Source organism: Hippopotamus amphibius, chromosome 7, assembly GCF_030028045.1.
Source record: "Hippopotamus amphibius kiboko isolate mHipAmp2 chromosome 7, mHipAmp2.hap2, whole genome shotgun sequence".
Taxonomy (NCBI): domain Eukaryota; kingdom Metazoa; phylum Chordata; class Mammalia; order Artiodactyla; family Hippopotamidae; genus Hippopotamus; species Hippopotamus amphibius.
This window is the reverse complement of record NC_080192.1, coordinates 235,067-256,605: the sequence shown is the minus strand read 5'-3', so window position 1 is coordinate 256,605 and position 21,539 is coordinate 235,067. Positions and strand designations below refer to the sequence as shown.

The following is a 21,539-nucleotide window of genomic DNA, read 5'->3' as shown; positions in this document are numbered from 1 at the left end:
CAGGGTCTGAGGGCAGGAGGGGCACAGGGAGGAGGCTGTGATCCAGAACTTGCTGCTGTTGTTCCCGGGACAACTTTCCTTTTCTGTTATAAGCCTCCTGACTCCCCCTTCCACCCCCTCCCCTCCCCTGAGCCCTCACCCCCGCAGAGCCCAGGCTCCCTGTACCTGGGAGCTGGTTGCTGGGTGTCCCTAGCCTGGCATCTCAGCTCCCCCCACACCCAAGTTGTTTCCTGCCTTTATGACTTAATTCCCTCCTGGGTCACCCAGCGCTCACCCCCCCTCCTCCAGGCAGAGAGCCCCTCTCACAGAACCGCCCCACTGCATGGGAATTACCTGCCCGTGGGACTCCCTGGGCTCCGAGAGCCTGACGTGTCCCTGTGGACCAGGACTTGGCTCACTGAGAGCTTGGTGACCCCTGAGCAGAGGAAAGAGACGGCCGGGAACACCTTCTGCTTCCTAGGGTCTGTCCCTGGGGCTCCAGGCCAGGCAAGGACCTCTCAAAGGGGTGGGAAGGGGGACCAGAGAGCAAAGAAGTCCCCAGGAAAACAGCCTTGACTCTGGGGCTTTCTGCCTGTCTTGAGGCCTCCCGGAGCCAGGCTGGCTCTCCCCTGGAACAGCTCTGAAGCCCTCTTTTGTCTGATTGACCTCAAGGGCCTAGAACCCTTGTCTGTGAAAGCGCCCTGCTGGCTGGAGCCCCTGCCCAGACCCCAGCCCAGGCCAGCCAGGACCACTCAGCCCATACCCCTCTGCAGCCTGGTGCGGTCTCTCCCCACCACTCAGCCGCTCCAGAAGCCCGCCCCACTTCCCACCAGCCCCCTTCCTAGGCGAGGCCTGGGTTTTGCCCTCGTTCTGCCCCTTATTAGCTGTGTGGATTGGATGAGACATTTAACATTGCTTTTCTTGTCTGAAACCGGGCTCTGAGAACACAGGGACACACCCAGGAGTGCCCAGCCCAGGGCCCCGGCACACAACTGAATAAGTAATGCTCCCCCTTATCTGCTTTGGCACTCACTGTAGGAAGGTAAATGAATCTGACTGAATACTGGTGCCTGTCCCACCCTCCGTCTGGCTCCTTTTTTGTTTTCTATTCTAAGTTCGGCACCACGGGCACTGCCTGTGTCTACTTCATCGAGAGCATCTGCATCTTGCCCTTCTCCTGTGCCGTCCGCAAGGTCTGAGATGCAGCTGGGTGGGACAGAAAGGGTCCTCAGGCTGTACTTGAAGATAAGTTTATTGGGAAACAAGTTCTGTGCACAGGCCCAGTGCGGGGGTCACTGTGACTCTGCCGAACCTGCGCGGGCCGGCGCCGCGTGGGGGAGGAATGCGGCGGGACCTACTGCGCGCGCTTGGTCTCGCTGAGCAGCTCCTGCCAGTTCCTCTCCATCTCTTCCTTGCAACTGAGGAAGGCGTCCTCCAGCCGCCGCATGGACTCCGCCAGCGCCGGGTTGGTGCGCATCACCACCATGTCGTAGGCCATCCACGTGGCCTGCACTGCAACAGCCAGACGGGCCCAGATCAGGCCACGCCGGGGGCGCGCGTGCGGCCGCCGCGCTGGGGCCCCCCTGCGAGGGCGAGGGCTGGGTGCCTCCGCTCGTGCCCAGCACCCTGGGGACAGGACGCGCTGAGTCACCCAGGTACTCTAAGGAGCGACAGCGGGGCGACCATGTGGTACGGGGCTCCTACCAACCCCACTTAAAACTTCTGTCTACACAGAGCAATGACGAACCTTCTCCAATCGCACACACGTCTTAATTTCTGGGTACACCAGCCCAGGACGCTGAAAGGTTGGAGGCCAGTCTGACGTGAAATGTTAGGGAAAATGAGGGTGATCACAGGTCCTTAACTGTATGCAGTTCATGGCTGCATGTAGGTAAGTGGTTGCAGGGTGACCCCCAAGAAGCCATAACCCCCCCGAAGCTCACATACTCAGGCAGGGCTGACCCCTCCCACTGCCGCAAGGCTCCAGCCTCGGGTCATCTCATGCTCATGGGCCTGGGATGCCTGCCCACCTCCACCCGGGCACCTCTCTGCTTTCATGAAGGCCCGTCCGGGGGCTCCTCCTTCAGGGCAGTTTTACTGGGTTCCATGTTAGGTATCTTGTGGTGCTCACCACTGCGCTGACCAAACTTCTTGCTCTTTCCCTTCGAGAGCAACTTGAGGGCAGCGTCCCCTGGGCCTATAGCTGAACATGTGCTTACTGTACAAATCCAGTGGTGTGGGCGGAAACCCCACCCCCACCTCCTTCCCTCGGCAGCACCTGCCCCCCCGCTGGTGTGAGTCTCTCCTTTAGAAGTACAAAGAACAAGGTTGTCTCTTTGTGCAGAAATACATGCCCTTAGAACGTCTCCTGGCTGGGCTAAAGGATGCTGGATACTTTGGGAAACTATGTCCTTCAGGAAATTAACCAAAGAAGAGACAGACAGGGAACTCCCTGGCGGTCCAGTGGTTAGGGCTCTGCACCTTCACTGTCAAGGGCAACCCTTCAATCCCTGGTCAGGGAACTAAGATCCCAAAACTGTGCAGCCTGGCCAGAAAAAAAAAACAGGGAGAGAGAGATAGGCAGAATGATTAATAACAAATGCATACGTATGTCTACACACAAGCGAGGTCAGCAGTGTGGCAGACTTGAAGTTTAACACAAGGTGGCATCTGTTTGGTTAGGGGAAGTTGTTACAGAAGATACGTGCAGTACACCTTGACAGATAGAGAGCATATGACTATAGACAGCTAGCACAGGGATTCTCGAACTTCTGGAAGCATGAGAGCCACCTGGGACACCTGTTAAAATGTAGACTGCTGGCCTCTCTCAGAACTCAAAGAGGTTCTTGTGTAGCAGGTTGGCAATGGTGTCCAGGAACCTGCATCTTAACGAACATCCTGGGTAATTCTGATGCAGGAAGGCTGCAGACCACCACGTCAGGCCATCTGGACAGCAGGTGGAGCATGGACCTGGCAGCCAGGGCAGAGTCTGCTTCCCAGCTCTCCACTCACTGGCTGCGTGGCCTGGAGTAAGTGATTTAAACTTACTAACCTCATCCCATCATATGTAAAGGATGGACAATGTCCGGATCTCACTGCTTGCTGTGAAGATTAAACGGCCGATATGTGTAAACTGCCTCGCACACATTAGGTGCTCAAGAAAGGAGAAACTCTTACTATAAAATAAATAAAACAAAAATAAAAACAAACAAAAAACGGCTCATAGAAATGAATCTTGTATAGTCCTACATAGCTGCTGAAATTCTAGCCCTGAGTTTCCTGGGGCCAAAGCGGAGAAAGAAACATGCTCAGTTATAAAATTCAGTGACCATAGGGACCTCCTAGGTGGTGCAGTGGTGAAGAATCCGCCTGCCAATGCGGGGGACATGGGTTCAATCCAGGAAGATCCCACATGCCGCAGAGCAACTAAGCCTATGTGTCACAACTATTGAGCCTGTGCTCCAGAGCCCGTGAGCCACGACTGTTGAGCCCGTGTGTCGCAACTACTGGAGCCCTCGAGCCTAGAGCCCATGCTCCGCAACAAGAGAAGCCACCGCAATGAGGAGCTCCCACACCACAATGAAGAGTAGCCCCAACTCGCCGCAACTGGAGAAAGCCAGTGTGCAGCAATGAAGACCCGACACAGCCAATAAATAAATAAATAAATAGAAAATCATTAAAAAAAGAAAAGATTCAGTGACCATAAAATAGAAACAAACACATTGTTTAAAGACGCTTTTATCCTAAGAAAGAATTTTCCTATAGGTATATTTCATGAGAGGTATGTGATATAGTTGAAAATGTCCTTGACAACGTCCCTATTTTAAATACAAAGACATTCTTCTATGTCTACAATTGTAATCACTAGTAAAAGAAAGCTGGTGGCACAGTACCAAAGCACAGTTCAGAAAAGGCAATTCAATGAGACACTAAACCACTATATCAAGTGCATAGCCCTCTTGTGATTTGATCCAAGGGGGAAAAATTAGAATATATAGAATAGGAAGGACTTACAATCATCTGGAAATCCTTCAGAAATATATGTCTCCTGAGTTTTTCATTCGTTCAATATGTATTGAGCACCTGCCCTGTGCTGGCATCCTGCTACGGCAGCCCTGATGATCCAGCAGTCTCCTACAGCAGGGGTCCCCAGCCCCTAGGCCGCAGACTGGTACTGGCCTGAGGTGAGCGGTGGTTGAGCCAGCAAAGCTTCCTCTGCCACTCCCCATCGCTCACGTTACCACCTGAACCATCTCCCCCCACAGCCCATTCCGTGGAAAAATTGTCTTCCACAAAACCAGTCCCTGGTGCCAAAAAGGCTGGGTGTCCTACAGGATAGACACATCCCTGCCCTCATGAGCATCTATACTAGTTGCAGTGGGAAGACACAGATAATAAACACATAGGACAGTTACACATTGTGAAAGGAGCTGTGAAGCAACATGTATTGTGACAGAGAAATGGGGTAGGAAGAGTCTTTAGACCAGGTAGTGAGGGCAGGCCCTCTCAGAGGGCTTTTGGAAAGGCCTGCGCAAGAGCAAAGCCAAGGTGCTAATGTCTGGAGGGGCCTGAACAGCAGATATTCTGAGAGGCAGTTAGGGCTCACCCCACTCTGATAACCTGCTGGGTAGGGCCATGTCCATTTTTAACAGAAATTTTAAAAAGTGCTAAAATGTGCACCTAGATGCAGGGTTCAGTAAAGGATGTGGATAAAGTGTTCCAAAAATCTGTGTAGGAGAGGGGAGGACTAACGAGGGATGCAGTAAGTAGATTTATTCTGACAGTAGAAGAGGTAGAAGCAGGGAACAGGAATGACAAGGCCAGTTGAGCCAGGTGATAAAGGGATGAAGAGAAGCCGGGAGTTTATGGCCCACAGGCTAATTCACATCATTGGCAAAATGGAAGAATCAACATTTTAAAATGTAAATGGTGAAGGTCAGCCTCCTCAAATCTCAGGTCCCAGATGGTTTTACACATGAGTTCTACCAAACTTTGAAAGAACAGTTAATTCTTATCTAATGTAAGTGATTCCAGAAATTAGAAAAAGAGGGAAGACTGATAAGCTGACTGTGTGGATTGGTGTAACTTTTTAAGAAAAGTGTTTTATAGAAGCATTCCATTTACACTGTAGAAAATTTGAGAACAGAGATAAGCAAAAATAAAAACATAATTTTCCCTAAGCTGCTTTATTTTAAAACCAGACAAAGATTATGTGAAAAAATTATAGGTGTGTCTCACATGAAAATAGATGTAAAATCCTAAATATAATATGATCTAATCATGGGGCTTCCCTGGTGGCACAGTGGTTAAGAATCCGCCTGCCAATGCAGGGGACACGGGTGCGAGCCCTGGTCCGGAAAGATCCCACCTGCCACAGAGCAACTAAGCCCAAGAGCCACAACTACTGAAGCCCATGCCCCTAGAGCCCATGCTCCGCAACAAGAGAAGCCACCGCAGTGAGAAGACTGCACACCACAATGAAGAGCAACCCCCGCTCTCTGCAACTAAAGAAAGCCCATGTGCAACAACAAAGACCCAACGCAGCCAAAGTAAGTAAGTAAGTAAATAAATAAATAAGATCTAACCAATGCAGGGGGCCTGGGTTTGATCCCTGGTCAGGGAACTAGATCCTGCTTGCTGAAACAAAGACCTGGCACAGCCAAATAAATAAATAAACATTAAAAAAAATGTTTTGGGCTTCCTAGGTGGCGCAGTGGTTAAGAATCTGCCTGCCAATGCAGGGGACACAGGTTCTATCCCTGCTCCAGGAAGATCCCACATGCCTCGGAGCAACTAAGCCTGTGTGCCAAAAAAAAAAAAAAAAAAAATGTTTTGATCAAGTAGAGTTTGTAAAAGAAATTCAAGGATAGTCAAGTATCAGAAAATCAACCAGCATAATTAACTACATTAATAAAAGGGGGGAAATCATAGTAATATCTCAGTTAATGAAAAAAAAGCAGTTAACAAAGTTTAATACCTATTTGTGATTTTAGAAAATAAAAACTCTAAAAATTAGGAACAGAAGGAGACATTTTCACCTAGTAAAGGTGATATACCAAAAACTTATAGCAAACATTATATTTAATGGAGAAACTGTGGATAAATTCTTTTGGGAATCAAACAAGGATGCTTTCTAATAATGTTACTGGTATTGAAGATGCTGGTAAATGGAATTTAAAAATTTTAAAGAAATAAGAGGTATAAGGTAAGAGATAAAACTCTCAGTATTTGTAAATTATAAAAGTGTATATGAAAGAATAAATGTCCAATAGTCAAGTCAATCTTAAAAAAGAACAGCTAAAAGGGGGGGGGGATATGCCTTATTAGATATCTAGACATCCTATAAAGCCCTAATTTAATTAATTAACTAATTAATTAATTTGGCCATGCTGTGTGGCTTGTGGGATCTTAGTTCCCCAACCAGGGATTGAACCCTGGCCCTCAGCAGTGAAAGTGTGGAGTCCTAATCGCTGGACTGCCAAGGAATTCCCTAAAGCCCTATTTTAAAAATAGTGTGGCAGAGACAAATAGGCCAATGAAAGAAAATAGTAAGCTCAGAGATAGACCTAAGGGTGTATGGAATTTAGTATATGACAAAAATAACACCAAAAAATCCTTCAGAAATATATGTCTCCTGAAAAAAGGAGAAAAAAGGACCGTATACTCCAGATGGATTAGAGACATAAATATGAAAGCTAAAATAACATTTATAGATCAAAATTTAGCAGAATACCTGTGATCCAGGAACTTCTTAAAAATCACAACCCGGAAGGCAAAATGTTGGTGAATTTGATTTTATCAAATATTTTTTTCAACTAAGGACAACACGGACAAATTTTTCATACAAATGATAGAAGACATTTACAATCCTAAAACTGATAATGGGTTAATATCTAGAATATACAAGAAACTAATTCAAATCAATAAAAGAAATCCAACAACAACAACAACAACAAAAACCTCTGGAAAATAACAAGTGCTGGTGAGGATGTGGAGAAATTGGATCCCTTGTACATTGCTGGTGGGATTGTAAACTGGTGCACCATTGTGTAAAACAGTTTGACATTCTTCAGAAAGCTAACTATAAAATTACCATATGACCTAGCAATTCCGCTCCTAGATAGTATCCCAAACAATAAAGAATGGGTACTCAAACAAATACTCGTATACAAATGTTCATAGTGGCACTATTCACAATAATTAAATATTGGGACAAAACCCAAATATCCATCAATGGATGAACACAGGGAATATTATTTAGCCATATAGAGGACTAAAGTATTCATATATGCTACAACATGGGTGAACCTTTAAAATACTATGTTAGATGAAAGAAGCCAGAAACAAAATGTCACATGTTATCTGATTCTCTTATATGAAATATCCAGAATAGGTAAATCCACAGAGACTGGAAACAGATTGGTGGTTGCCAGGGGTTGGGAATAGAGAGGTATGGGAGTGACTGCTTAATGGGTGTAAAATGTCTTTTTAGGGTGTTGAAAATGTGGAACTAGATGGAGTCGGTGGCTGCACAAAATTATGAATGTATTAAATGCCACTGAATGTATACTTTAAATTGGTTAGTTTTATGTGAATTTCATTTCAATAAAAATTTACTTACATTTAAGATATAGATATTATAATTGTCTTCCTTTTTCAGAAGTGGAAACAGAAGGACAGAGAGGTTAAGCGGCTTGCCCGCGTCACAGAACTAACAAGTAGCACAGGCAGGATCTGACCCGCGTAATCAGGCGCCTGTGCCCACACTGCCTCTTACACTCCATAAGAAGACGACCAAAAGACTAACAAGCACTTGAGGAGGACCTGGAATTCATTAGGGAAGTACAGATTAAAACAATCAGATATCACTTTACGCCTACTAGACTGGCAAAATTAGAAAGCTGGATGATATCAAGTGTACGTGAGCTCCTGAGATCTAAGCACCCCCAGGCACTGCTGGTGGGAGCACAGTCTGACTCAGCCACTCTGTGAGGTAATCTGGTATCCCCTAAAATGGTTACACAGATCCTTGAGCATAGACGTACGAAGATGTTCATTACAGTATTGTTTTTGGTGATGAAGAGTTGTAGGCAGTCTAGGTGTCCATAACTGAGAAGAATGGAGAAGCAAAAAGTAGTGTCTCAGGACTTCCCTGGTGGCTCAGTGGTTAAGAATCTGCCTGCCAATGCAGATGACACAGGTACGATCCCTGGTCCGGGAAGATCCCACATGCCGAGGAACAACTACTGAGCCCACGTGCTGCAACTGCTGAAGCCCACGCACCTAGAGCCAGTGCTCCCCAGCAAGAGAAGGCACCACACTTGAGAAGCAACGAAGAGCAGCCCCTGCTTGCTGCAACCAGAGAAAAGCCCTTGCACGGCAACAAAGACCCAACTGAAGACCCAACGCAGCCAAAAACAAAAACCAAAAAACCCCACAAACCCCCCCCCAAAAAAAATCCATCATCTCATATAGATATAATAAAAAGAAAAGAAAAAAATACTTCTCAAAAACAAAAGCACTTATGAATTCAAGGAACACGATGTCCAAAGTTACAGTTACTAGGTTTAACTCTGAGTTATTTGAATACAGAATGTGTAAGTCTCACAGAATTATGATTACAGAATAGAGTGTAAATGTTATTGTTAATGTAAACATTATTTGTACTTGATAATATACAAATGCAAGTAACAGTATAACGAAGGACAGTTTTGCCCCAGTTTCTTTATTTGTAAATAGGGATAATAAGAATCGCTGTATGTCAAAAATTGTTGTGAGAATTAAATGAACAAATTCATATAGTGCTTAGAATGGTATATAGCAATTAATAAGTAATGCATAAATATTACTGACTACTGTTATTAGATCCTGAATAAAGATAAAACATACAACTGAAAAAATAACACTAACTTCCGTAATGTTTCCCCACAAATTTTCCTAATTTTAGAACAACCTTATAGAAGCTAATATATTTTTATGGTGAAGAAATATTTAAGTATAGAATTTCTTCAGTTTCACTTCAATTTAAATTCTTAAGTGAAATTAAAGGTAGCACTCTCTATTTTAAAAGTAGCTTATACAGTATGATTCCATTTTAATTGAAGTGTACCTGTCAGAAAGAAAGATCCCCCTCTGCATCCACGTGTCAGTCCATCATTCTGTTTTGCAGAGAGACTTGGAATTGTGTTCACCAGCGTTAACAGTAGTTAATTCTGAGTGGGTGGATTTTGTTGATTTTACAGTTTCTTTGCAATATTCTATTTTAATTGAGTTTACTTTGGATTTTAAAAAACAATGTACATGCAGCGTTTCTTTTAAAAATCATTACTTAATAATTATCAGTTTATGAATCAACAATATTTATTAAATATAAGCATAATTATTCATTATAATAATTTAATAATTATTTTAGTGCTAATAATCACACATAGAAAATTCTGCTGTATATAGTAGTAATCTAATAAATTAGAAAATACTGATGAAATGGATCAAGTGGGAGGATAAATGAAATACCCAAAATGACACAATCGTAAAGCATTAGCCAAAGAAAAAATTGAAAAAATTATCAGAAATTATCTCTAGCGGTTTCACCATTAACTGTTCAGTAAAGAGATGTTTCCAAATACTATACATATAATTTCAGAATATAGAAAAAGAAGACTCTAGAGGTTGAGTAGACCTGGATATTACTACAATTTGACCAACTGCCTTTGAACAAGTTATGTATGTGTGTGTGTATGTATGTGTGTATGTGTGTATGTATATATGTATGTGTGTGTATGTATGTATGTGTGTGTGTGTGTGTGTATGTATGTATGTGTGTGTGTGTGTATGTGTGTGTGTATGTATGTATTTAGGCTGAGCCATGAGTCATGCGGGATCTTAGTTCCTTAATCAGGGACTGAACCCAGGCCCCAGCAGTGAAAGTGCTGAGTCCTAACCACTGGACTGCCAGGGAATTTCCTGAACAAGTTACTCTGTAAGCTCTAATTTCCTTATCCATGGGCCCAAGAACATATCGTTTACTTAAGAAATTACAAAAGGTAAATTTTACAAAACATTTTGATACTATTTAATCTGTGGTTGCTTATATGTTGATAAAAACATACCTTTCCAGCTGATAAACTGCTAAAGACAATTTTTAAAAGATTTATGTTGCCCTCCAAAATTAGACAACTGTGCAGAACATTGATATAAAATTAGAATTATAAAAAGAGGAAAATACATGCAAGTGAAACGAAGGAAAGAATAAGCTAAAGGGGAAATAATAGACCTTATACCAATTCAAGGAATGTGATGTGGAAAAGCACCAAGAGAAGGGGATGTGGAATCAGGCACAACAGAAGCCTCACTCACACCAAGTGGATGCAGGCTACATTTGTTCTATTTCTGTGAGAAAGGAAGTGCACAGCCTTCCAAGATGTGTAGCTGCTTAAATACAACAATTGAATGTATCAATTTCAGGTTTACTTAGAAAACTTAAAAGACAAATTTTAAAAGTTGTCAAAGCTAAGTCTTTTATGTGATTTGTTTCAATACATACACCTGTCAACCTTGTCTCTAAGGTGAGAGGGCATTTTTTTTACAACACTATTACCTTAGTAATACCATCTTAGCAATATTAACTTTTATTATTACTTAATAACTTACTTAACTATTACCTTAATTATTCCTGGAATATTTGCCCAAAAAGAGAGACTCTAGTGAATCTAAATAAAAATGCAGTACACAGCCTGGTTCCTTTGGCACACTAGATAGTTTAAAATTAAATGTTTTAAAAAAAAGAACACAGAGTAGAAGGAAATGACTATTTCACTGATCTTGGATTAGGGAAAGATCTTCTAGGCGTCGCAGCAATGGGAATAAATCAAAAAGGAAAATATTGATAAATTTTTACTACATAAGACTTCTGTTTACCAAAGCGTCATATACAAAATTAAACAAACTGGGAGAATATTTACTATAATTTTGAACAAGGATCTAATAGTCTTAATACATAAAGAGCTCTTACAAATCACTGAGATTCTATCACAGAAATCTGCTATTCTGTTCTTGTTCTCAGTGCCAAGCCTGAGTTAAGACTAGCTCCTTTTCAGCCTTTAGTTCTGCAAACATTCCTAATTGGCCTTTGGGCTCCAGTCTTCCCTCTCTGAACCATCTCTCACACTGTTGTTACCAGAGGTATCTGTCTAAAAGCAAGTGTCTTCCTTGAAATCCCAAATGGCTCCCTATCACCTAGACAAGAAAGGTAAACCTCTTTGGCTTGGCATTGAAGACCCTTCTTCTCACCTTTTCAGTCTCTTCTTTCTTTGGCCTGCCACCTTGTGAATCTCATGCACTAATATGGCTTCTTGACTATGTGAGTCTCTCCCTTACCGGCACATGGCCTTGGCCATCTCTTCTCCTGGACTGTCCCTCTTCTCTACCCACAGGCCCTACCTCACCTGTCCACTCCCTACTCCTTCCCTAATGCTCTGCTCTGTTCAAAGCCTCACTTGCCTCCACAAGCAGTCAGCCTCTCCTCCTTTTCTGCTCCCTCCCCAGTACTTGGTGTACACCGCTATCAGCATTTGCCAGATTATAATTTTAACATAAAGTTAAAATGTGCTTTAATTTTAATTTATATATTTAAATTATAATTAGTCACCTTGATGTCTGTTTCTGGCCCCCGCTCACTTCTTCTAATGAAGGAGCATCTCTATTCAGCTTTGTATTCTTAGAAAAGCACATATAGGTGCTTAGTAAATGCTGTTACATAAGAGAATATTTAATTAGAGTGAAGGAATCAAATAACATAGTGCAAAATGAATTATACAACTTTTTAAGGTATATATAAAACTTTCAAGTACATTGGCACAAAATTGTAAACATTTCTTAAGAAGAAATTTTCTGAAGACTGTTGTAATAAATGGAGATTATTTATAAACTAAGAATGTCCTTAAAAATAATTTGTTTTCATTTCAGTAGGGTATGCAGGCTTTCTAAAATTTGTTTTACATTATATTTTCTCTAGCAAAACTTACGCTCACACGATTATAAGAATTACACATATTCTGAACTAGTAAAGAACAAATTAAAGAAATTATAATGGTATCACTACCACTGCTAGTTACCGCTTAGTGGAAACATTGAATAAAATAACAGACTAACATTCTTTTCCAAAAATGGAGAAATTTGTTCAACTCTATTGCTGCTTCATTACATGGGGCTGTACCTCCCATTTCAGCACCTCACCAGTCTTAGCACTATAACTCTGAACCTGTTTTTATTTAAATGATTCACAGAAAGAATGTTCCAACTTTGTTCACAGGTGTTATATTAACACCGTTTGTCACTTGCTGAGTACCTGAGCTTGGGTATGGTATTGTGTGCCCAGTTACAAAAGAAGAAGTTGCTATTTCTGCCCTCAAGAAGATAACAGCCCATTTGCAGAGATAAGATGCAACCGTACATAAAATAATCAGAAAACAATTCGAGGCAATATTCAGTGGTTAGTATAAAATCTTGTGGTACAGTAGTTACATGGTGTAGAAGTTGAAAAGTAGCCAGGGAAGACCTGGTTGAGAGGGTACTTGATTTGAGTGTAGGGAGAAGTGTAGGGAGGACTTGAGCTCTTGGAAAGAAGGGGGAAGGTACCCTGCCTGGGAAAACATCCTACCTGAGATTTTTTCCATCTCTTCCAATAGCTTTTCCAAGTCTTTATTCAGGTCTGACAGCATTTTCAGCATGTTGTCATAGTGTCTTTCCCCAGGGTCAGAATCAGCCATCTAGGCAGTGCACAGAAAGAAGACGCAGTGAGACAGACTAATGTTTCAATTCTAGCTCCACTACTTACAGCTAGGTAGCCCAAGCCAGAAAACTTAGGTCATTTTTAACTCCTTCTCTTATCTTCCTGACCTAAGGGGTCACTGAAACTTATTAATTTTATTTGTTCATGGAATAAACATTAAATCATCTATGGGTCAGGAAGGGTCAGTGCTTGAGAGCCACCAGTGAACTGAACTCTGCCCTTGTGTGGAAATCATAGCGTGGTCCAGCTATTTAAGGTCTCTCCTATCAGTACCTTCCTCCCTCTCTCCAAGGTTGCTGCCTTAATTGAGATCCAGTCCATTATCCACCACTGATTACAGATTTACTGGGCATCTACTATGTGCCAGACATCTACGATGGCTCTGGGGACACTGCAGTGTATCTGAGGATCCAAACAGACTGGATGCTGTCATGGAGTTTCCATTCCAGGGGGAGAGACTGATAATAGCCAAGTTAACAGATTCATAAAGATACCTTCAGCTTGTGGTCCCCGCTATAAAGAAAATAAGAAGGATGATGTAATAAAGATTTTTCACGGGGAGGAGTGCTTTGGCTTGTAAAGTTAGAGAAGTCCTTTCTAATGAAGTGACATTTGAACTGCCAGTTGAATGACAACAAGGAGTTGTCATGTGAAGATCTAGGGGAAGAGTTCCAGACAGAGCCAATGGCTCAAGAAAAGGTGGGAGTGGCCCTGGTGTGTTTTAAGGAATAGAGAATGGGGTTGAGAGAAGAGTGGTAGGACATGAGATCAACTAAGTAGGCAAGAACTTTGGTTTTATTTTGAGAGTGAGGAGAAGCCACTGGAGGTTGAGAGAGCAGGGGATTATGTGATTATGTTTTAAGGTAACAGCAGACTTCAGCTGCTGTTTGGAAAATGGACTGTTGCAGAAGGTTGAGAGGAGGAAAGAGTGGGAAGACCAATTAGTCAGGAGAGCACTAAAGTGGTCTAGAGATGGCAGTGGCTTAGACTTCAGTGATAATATGAATAGTGAGAGGGAAGTGTTCTGCTTATATTTTGGAAGATGAGCCAACAGAATTCGGTAGAGGACTTGTGTCAAGGTTTGCAGGGGCAAGTGATGGGAAGAAAGAAATTAGAACGACTCCTAATTTTGGTGAGAACAACTTGATGGATGGTGGTGTTATTAACTGAAATGGGGAAGACCAGGAAATGAGCAGAGTAGAAGGTAAACCAGGTGCCCTTTTCTCGATTTTAATTTTTTGGGGGGCAGGGGGGGCTGCACCACACGGCATTTGGGATCTTAGTTCCCCAACCAGGGATTGAACCCATGCCCCCTTCAGTGGACGCGTGAAGTCTTCACTGCTCGACCACCAGCGAAGTCCCAGGTGCTCTATTTTGAACATGTTACTGCTATGAGATACCTATTAGGCTTCCAACTGGAGATACAAATAGGCAGTTGAATACATGGGACTGGAGTTCAGGAGGTAGGTTGGAGATGAAAATATAAAGTTTGGAACTAATGGTACAGGCTCCCTTCATCTTTCACTTGGATTACTGCCATAGACACCTAACTGGTCTCCTTGCTGTAGCTTTTGCTTGTCCAATGTATTCTCCAGTTCACACCTAGAGTGACCTTTCCTAACATGCAAACTAACCATATCACTGTTTGAAACACTTCAATAGCTCCTATTTATTTCAGGATAAAATACAACCTTTCTACTATAGATATAAGATCCTTCATAATCTAGCTCCTGACTGCCCCTGTTCTCACCTAGTTCCAAGATGTGACCAACTAATTGAAAGCCTTAAGAAATCCAAAAGTTAATGAGATATTATTTAACATTTACAAGAGCTGTGTATTTACAAGAGGTGTAATAAAAAGATATCCATGAAAATAACACAAAATTCTGGAAAGTTTAAAAATCTCTACAGTTTTCTTACAAAAGAGCTAAGGAAGTACAAAATGGAATAATTCTTGCACGTGGGTGGTTACAAAAATCTATGTGAGGGTAAGGAAGTGGGTAATTACGTAATTCTTATCTAAGTTGTGTGGACTGCTTGCTCAATTCATTAAGTTACAAAGTTCCACTTATTGTATCCATACATTCAACACTTATTTATTGAGTACTATTTTAGATTCTGAGATACAGCAGTGAACACAACATTAAAATCCTTGGTCTCATGGAATTTATATTCTAGTGGGGAGGGGAAACAATAAACAAAATAAGTGAAATAAATATAAGGAGGGGATAAGTACTAAAGAAAAAAGTCAACCAGAGATGGAGGGTGGGAGAGAGTGTGTATAGGGTAGTGGCTATATTTCAGATAAGTGTGCAGGGAAGATCTTGCTGAAGTGATTTTGATTAGAGACCTGGAGGAAGTGAGAGAATGATGAATCATACAGATATGTTGGGAAAGTGCATCCCAGGCAGAGGAAATAGTAAGAACAAAGGTCCTGAGCTAGGAGCCTGCTGGATGAGCTGGAGGAAGAGCAATAAGGGTGGTATAGCTGGTATAGAGACAGTGAAGTATAGTAGAAAATAAGGTCAAAACGTGGTGGGTGAAATTGAGGTGGGCCTTGTAGACCACTGAAAAGACTTTGGCTTTTTCTCTGAGTGAGATGGGAGTCTGGAGGGTGATAATCTGATTTACATGTTAATAAATAACTAGACTGAGAATAGCTTTTATGGACACGGGTGGAGGCAGGGAGACTAGTTAGAAGGAGGTCACTGGAATAATGCAGGTGAGAGAGAATAATAGCTCAGATCAGCATAGGACTGATGGAAGTAGTGTGAAGGAGGACCATTCAGGGTATATTTTGAGGGCAGGGTTGACAAGATTTGCTGATGAGTCACTGTGAAGTTGAAGACAACGCTAAGGTATGTGGCTGGGCAATCAGAAATGGTGGTACCATTAACTGAGATGGGGGAAGACTGGAAGAAGCCAGTTTGCATGGGAAAGAAATAACTCAGTTTTGAACATATTAAGATGCTTATGAGGCATCCAAGTGGGAATGTTGAGTAGGCAGCTAAATAAATGAATTCAGGGGAGAAGGCAGGCTAGAGATAGAAATTTGGGAGACATCAGCATACAGATGATATTTAAAGACATGAGAATGGGTGAGATCAAGGGAGAAAACACAGATGGAGAAGAGGGCCCAACATCAAGACTGGGGAAATGCAAAGGAACAACCCAGAAAAACTGAGGAAGAGGTGCCAGAGAGGTAGAAGGAGAACCAGGAGAGTCATGTTCTGGAAGTCAGGTGAAGACTGTTAGAGAGTCACTGAACCCCAGCCAATGTCCTCTGATCATTATGAAATCTCAGCAAGCTGAGAAGACAACTCTAAAAAGTACCAGACACTGGGAACTATACTTAATATTTTGTAATAACCTATAAGGAAAAGAATCTGAAAAAGAATATAAATATATATACATAAAACTGAATGACTGTGCTGCACGCCTGAAACTAACATGACATTGTAAATCAACTATACTTCAATTTAAAAATAAATAAATAAGATAAAAATAAAAAGTACAAAAGGGCACTTCCCTGGTGATGCAGTGGTTTAGACTCTGTGCTCCCAATGCAGGGGGCCTGGGTTCGATCCCTGGTCAGGGAATTAGATCCCACATGCATGCCACAACTAAGAGTTCACATGCCACAACTAAGGAGCCCATGGTTGCAACTAAGACCAGGTGCAACCAAAAAAAAAAAAAAAAGTACAAGAGAAGGAAACTCTAAAAATCATATGGCTGAATAATCTATAATTCTGGGAAGAGAGGGAATTAAGATAGAAAGTATTAAGAGCATAAAGACTAGAATTAGAGGTTTCCCCCACTGTCCAAAAGCAGAGTGTTTGTAGAAAACCTTTCATAAGCCAAAACGGCATACGGCAAAGGAGCAACTACCTTAGGACACATCTTGCTAACAAACGCACAACATAAATCAAGATAAAGCACAAATGCTCATAGACACAGTTCAAAGCCGTGGTGGCCTAATGCTGAGATGCAGAGTGCAGTTCCTGGGGAATGAGCTTGGCAGTGCCACTCTCATCGCTTGGGGTGCACACACACACTGCCTCTATATGGCTTGCTGCAAAACACATAAATGCTGGACACTATTTTCATTTTTCACCTTTTTTCATAAAAGCAAAAATGCTCTTCAGATTTCTTTTGGTTAGTGAAACAGGTACTAATATAGATTTTTCATATAAGCGAAGTGGTATAAAGTGAACTTGCGCAAGTGGGCGATAACTGTACTATGACTATTTGGTATTATATGCGTTTGTTTAAGAGAATTTGGTCTATTAGAGTAGCAGGTCAGCTTTGTCATTGGAGTTTCAAATGTGAAATTGATTATGGGTTGTAATTTTATCTCAAAATCTTAGTAAGTTTATTGGAGTTCTAGAACATTTAAGAGAACTTGAGGTTTACCATATTTGTAAATTTTACTTATGATTTTTATAAGAATTATATAAGAAGTTGGGAAGGTTTGTTATTAAGGCAATTGAGGTACTTATAGAAATAGAATACGTTAAGTTTATAATTAAGAGTTTGTTTGTAAATGGAACAAAAACATTGTTACTATTAAAAATATATGCTAGACCTAGAATAAGACTAAAAGTTTAGGGGCTTCCTAGGTGGTGCAGTGGTTAAGAATCCGCCTGCCAGTGCAGGGGACACGGGTTCGATCCCTGCTCCAGGAAGATCCCACATGCCGCAGAGCAACTAAGCCCATGTGCCACAACTATTGAGCCTGTGCTTTAGAGCCTGTGAGCCACAACTATTGAGCCCATGTGCTGCAACTACTGAAGCCCACGTGCTTAGAGCCCGTGCTCCACAACAAGAGAAGCCATGGCAATGAGGAACCCGTGCACCACCATGAAGAGCAGCCCCCCACTCATCGCAACTAAAGCCCAGCGCACAGCAAAAAAGACCCAGCACAGCCAATAAAAAAAAAAAAGTTTAGAATAAAATAATCCTATTTAGAATAAATAATAAATAGTCTTATTTAGGATAACATTTATAAACTAAACTTAAATACTCAAGGAAGACTAGAATTTTAGATCAGTAACTTTAATAAAATGTTAATTTTTAAAACCAAAGTAAACATTCAAATAGTCTTTTCTGTTTAAATAATGCCTTTAAAGTCACCAAAGCTCACATTTATCAGTATCTAGCCATGTCCTCATACATACTCTAAGCTTTAGTCATATTAAATATGTCATCTGGTAAATTTGGGTAACTACCATATGCCAAGTAGTATGACAAAAACCCGAGATTAAAAAAATAAGTACACTGTCCTGTCATCAAGGAAATCAGTCTGGTAAAAAGAAACTTGTAAAGCAAGATTCTATGAGTTGCAGTAGCCATTTAGCCAAATGTCCTGCTCAGTTTCTAACCAAAGCCTTCTCATATAAAAAGGCCGTAATAGCCATGTCATTGAGAACGCTGAAAACACCATGTTCTCTCTTGCCTCCATGCCTTTACATGTATCATTCTACTGCCTGAAATGTTGGATTCAAACCTAGTTCTGTCTGATTCTAGAGGTGGAGGTCCACAGCATTACATTTTCTCACAGTTGCCTCAGACAATACAGTGGGTAGTTTTGAGAATGACTGTCAGGATTGCTGGAGCAATGGAGGAGAAAGAATGGGGGTGGAGGGGTAGGATGGGGAGGCTGTTGAGTTCAATTTGGGGCATCTTGAGTGTGTGGTGCTTATCAAGTATCCAGGCAGAGCTATCCAACAAACAACTGAAAAGCAGGATTAGAGCCTTGGGAAGAGATTAAGCTGAAAATAAATGTTTGATGGTGGTTTAAATCATGGGAAGAGATGAAACCATTCACAGTGAATGTGTAAAGGGAAAAGAAAAGAGAAAATGAACTAGGAAGAAGCCCTTAAAAACATCAGCAGTTAAGAGTAGAAGGAAACAAGACCATAAAAGGCACTGATAAGCAGTCAGAACTGTAGGGAACTGGGGAGTGTGTACTCGAAGTCAACAGAAGAGAGGAGGAATGGGCCAATTAATTCATTTAGTCAACAAATGTTTGTTGAATGTCAGGCACTGTTTTAGGTGCTTAGGAATACTTTGCCAAATAAAACAGAAAAAAACTTGCCACTGTAGAGTTTACATTCTAGTCAAGAGAGAGGGGCAATAAACATGTAAATTTACAGAATGTCAGGTGGTAATAAGTGCTATAGAGAAAATAAAGCAGGTTAAGGAGGGTTACAGAGTAATGGAGTAGGAGGAGCAAATCCACATACGGTAAAGTATGAAAATCCTTCTGAGAAGGTAAATTTTGAAACAGACTCAAAGACAGTGAGCTTGTGAGTCTTACAGATATCTGTGCAGAGGGAACAGGAGAAAAAAAAAGGCCTTGAGGGTGAGTATGTGGGTGTGGTTGAGGAAGAGCAAGAAGGCTGGCAATGCTGGAGTGGAGTGAAGGGGGGCAGGATACTAGGAGATGAGGTGGCTGGGAAAGATACTGCAGCTTACACAGGACTTTGGCTTTTATTCCAAGTGAGATGAGGAGATATTAGAGGAATTTGACACTTGTGACATGATTTGAATTATGATTTTAAAGGAACACTCTGGCTGCAATGTTGAGAATACACTGGGGTGGAGAGGGTGGAGCAAAGGGGAGGCTGCTGCAAAATTCCAGGTAAGGAATGATGGGACTTGGACCAGAGTGTTAGAAGAGAAAGCAGTGAGAAGTGACTGGATTCTGCATATGTTGTGAAAAAGGAGTCCACAGTATTTGCTGACATCAAAGTGGAAATAGGAACTTGGAGTGTGGTGAAAGCCTGGCTGAACATTCATATTTAGGAGTCACTGGAGCATAGATGATATTTAAAGCCACGGGACTAGTTGAGAGCACCTAGGAAGTGAAGGTAGATGGAAGAGAGGTATGAGCTGTCTGATGCTTAGGTCTTCCTTCAATGGAAAGATGATGAGGAACCAGCAAACGAGACTGAAAAGAAGTAGCCCGTGAGGTAGAAGGAGAATCAGGAGAGATCGATGTCCTGGAAGCGAAGTGAAGAAAGTAAACAAAGAGTGATCCATTGTGTCTCATGTCAAGTAGCCTAAGGAATAAAAAGTGACCACTGGATTTAACAACCTGGAGGTCACTGGTGATCTTGACAGGAACTGTTTTCACATGGAATGGCAGGGACAAAAGCCTGACTGAAATGTGTTTAAAGAGAAGGGAGGAAGAGAAGCGGAAATTTGTGAGTTTTGGTTCCAAGAGAAGCAGAGAAATGGGCCAGTAGCTGGGCTGTAATGTGGAGTCATAGGTGTCTTTTAAGTTGGGAGATGTTACATGAGTCTCACATATTACAAAAGGGCCCAGTGAATTCAGGACATTTGATTTGGGTGTCACTGGTCATCTCAGCGAGACTTGTTTCAGGGGAGCAGTAAAAGTAGCAACAGATTTCCATGAATAAAGAATTAATGGATCACTAGGGACTTCCCTGGTGGCACAGTGGTTAAGAATGTGCCTGCCAATGCAGGGGACATGGGTTCAATCCCCAGTCCGGGAAGATCCCACGTGCCACACAGTAACTAAGACTGTGCACCACAACTACTGACCCTGCGTGCTGCAACTACTGAAGCCCACGCACCTAGAGTCCGTGCTCCACAACAAGAGAAGCCAGTCAGTGCAACAAGAAGCCCCCGCTTGCCACAACTAGAGAAGGCCTGTGCGCAGCATGAAGACCCAATGCAGCCAAAAATAAATAAATAAAGTAAGTAAATAAATAAATCTTAAAAAAAAGAATTAATGGATCACTAGACAAAATAGGGCATGCAGAATTAGATGAGGAGGGAGATAGTGAGAAGGTGGTACAGAGTAAAAGTTTTTGTTTTTTGAATTTACAAAGGCAGAGACTTGTCTGTCTTTAGACCATGTGGAAAGGACTAGTTGAACAGAAAAGGCTGAAGAAACAGGAGAAAGGGTTGTTGATGGTGCAGAGAAAATGGTCACCTCACCCTGTGAAGGGAAGGGAAGGTAAAGAAGTAGGGGTGGAGTAAGGTAGGTAAGGGTCCAGGTAGTCCATGTTCAAGTTTGAGATCTCCAGCTTGCCTATGAATGTCAATGAAAAGGTTTTTTCCTAAGAATAGACGTTCTTGGTTTGAGGAGAAGGATAAAGGTTTGGCAGAGCTGTGTGCCTCCCTAGGGGCACTTAGAGGTGCAGCAGAGAAGCAGTGGTCGTATGGCTGAGGCCACATGGCTGCATAGTATCCTCAGAACCCTACGGCGGCACAGAGAAAACGGACAAGTATAACCTGCCTGGGAGTTGAAACGTGTATGCCGTGGAGGCACAAGCAAAGGATGTGTAAGATGAGAGGTGGATACAAAGCAGATGCATAGAGGACATGGAGTTGAAGGACAGGTAGACTGGGGGGATGGAGCATGAGACAGCTAGAAGGATGGAGGCTGTGGCGAGAGTAACCTTGGATCTCAGGAGAGGGATGGGTCTGGAAAGTAGATCCAGGGAAGGGGTATGAGCTGAAGTGAAAGAGGAAGACCATGGGATTAAGGTCCTTGGCATTCCTTCCTGGTGAGGTTGCCTAGGATGACAGTAGGATGGAGAGGAGGCCTGAGCCAGCGCCAAAGCCCAAGGGAATGAGGGTGGTGGTCGACTATGGGGGTAGGTGGGCAGAGGGAAAGTGGGGGTGGGAGGGGACTGAGGGATTGCCTTAGCGTGTGAAGGTTTGAGGGAATGTGGGTGTCGGAGACTGAGGAATTTAGAAGCATGAGAAATGCAAGGTCTGGGGCCCTGCCTGTGGC

At 42.4% G+C, this 21,539-nt stretch overlaps 1 protein-coding gene across 1 annotated transcript; it reads right to left on the bottom strand.

Moving 5' to 3' along the window:
- Positions 1–1,332: 1,332 nt before the first annotated feature.
- Positions 1,333–12,766, bottom strand: SYCE3 (synaptonemal complex central element protein 3). Its single transcript, XM_057743646.1, has 2 exons — positions 12,638–12,766; positions 1,333–1,491 (listed from the first exon to the last, which is right to left on the bottom strand). Exons 1-2 carry the CDS (start codon positions 12,744–12,746, stop codon positions 1,334–1,336), a joined length of 267 nt encoding a protein of 88 aa, XP_057599629.1. The 5' UTR covers positions 12,747–12,766; the 3' UTR covers position 1,333.
- Positions 12,767–21,539: the final 8,773 nt, after the last annotated feature.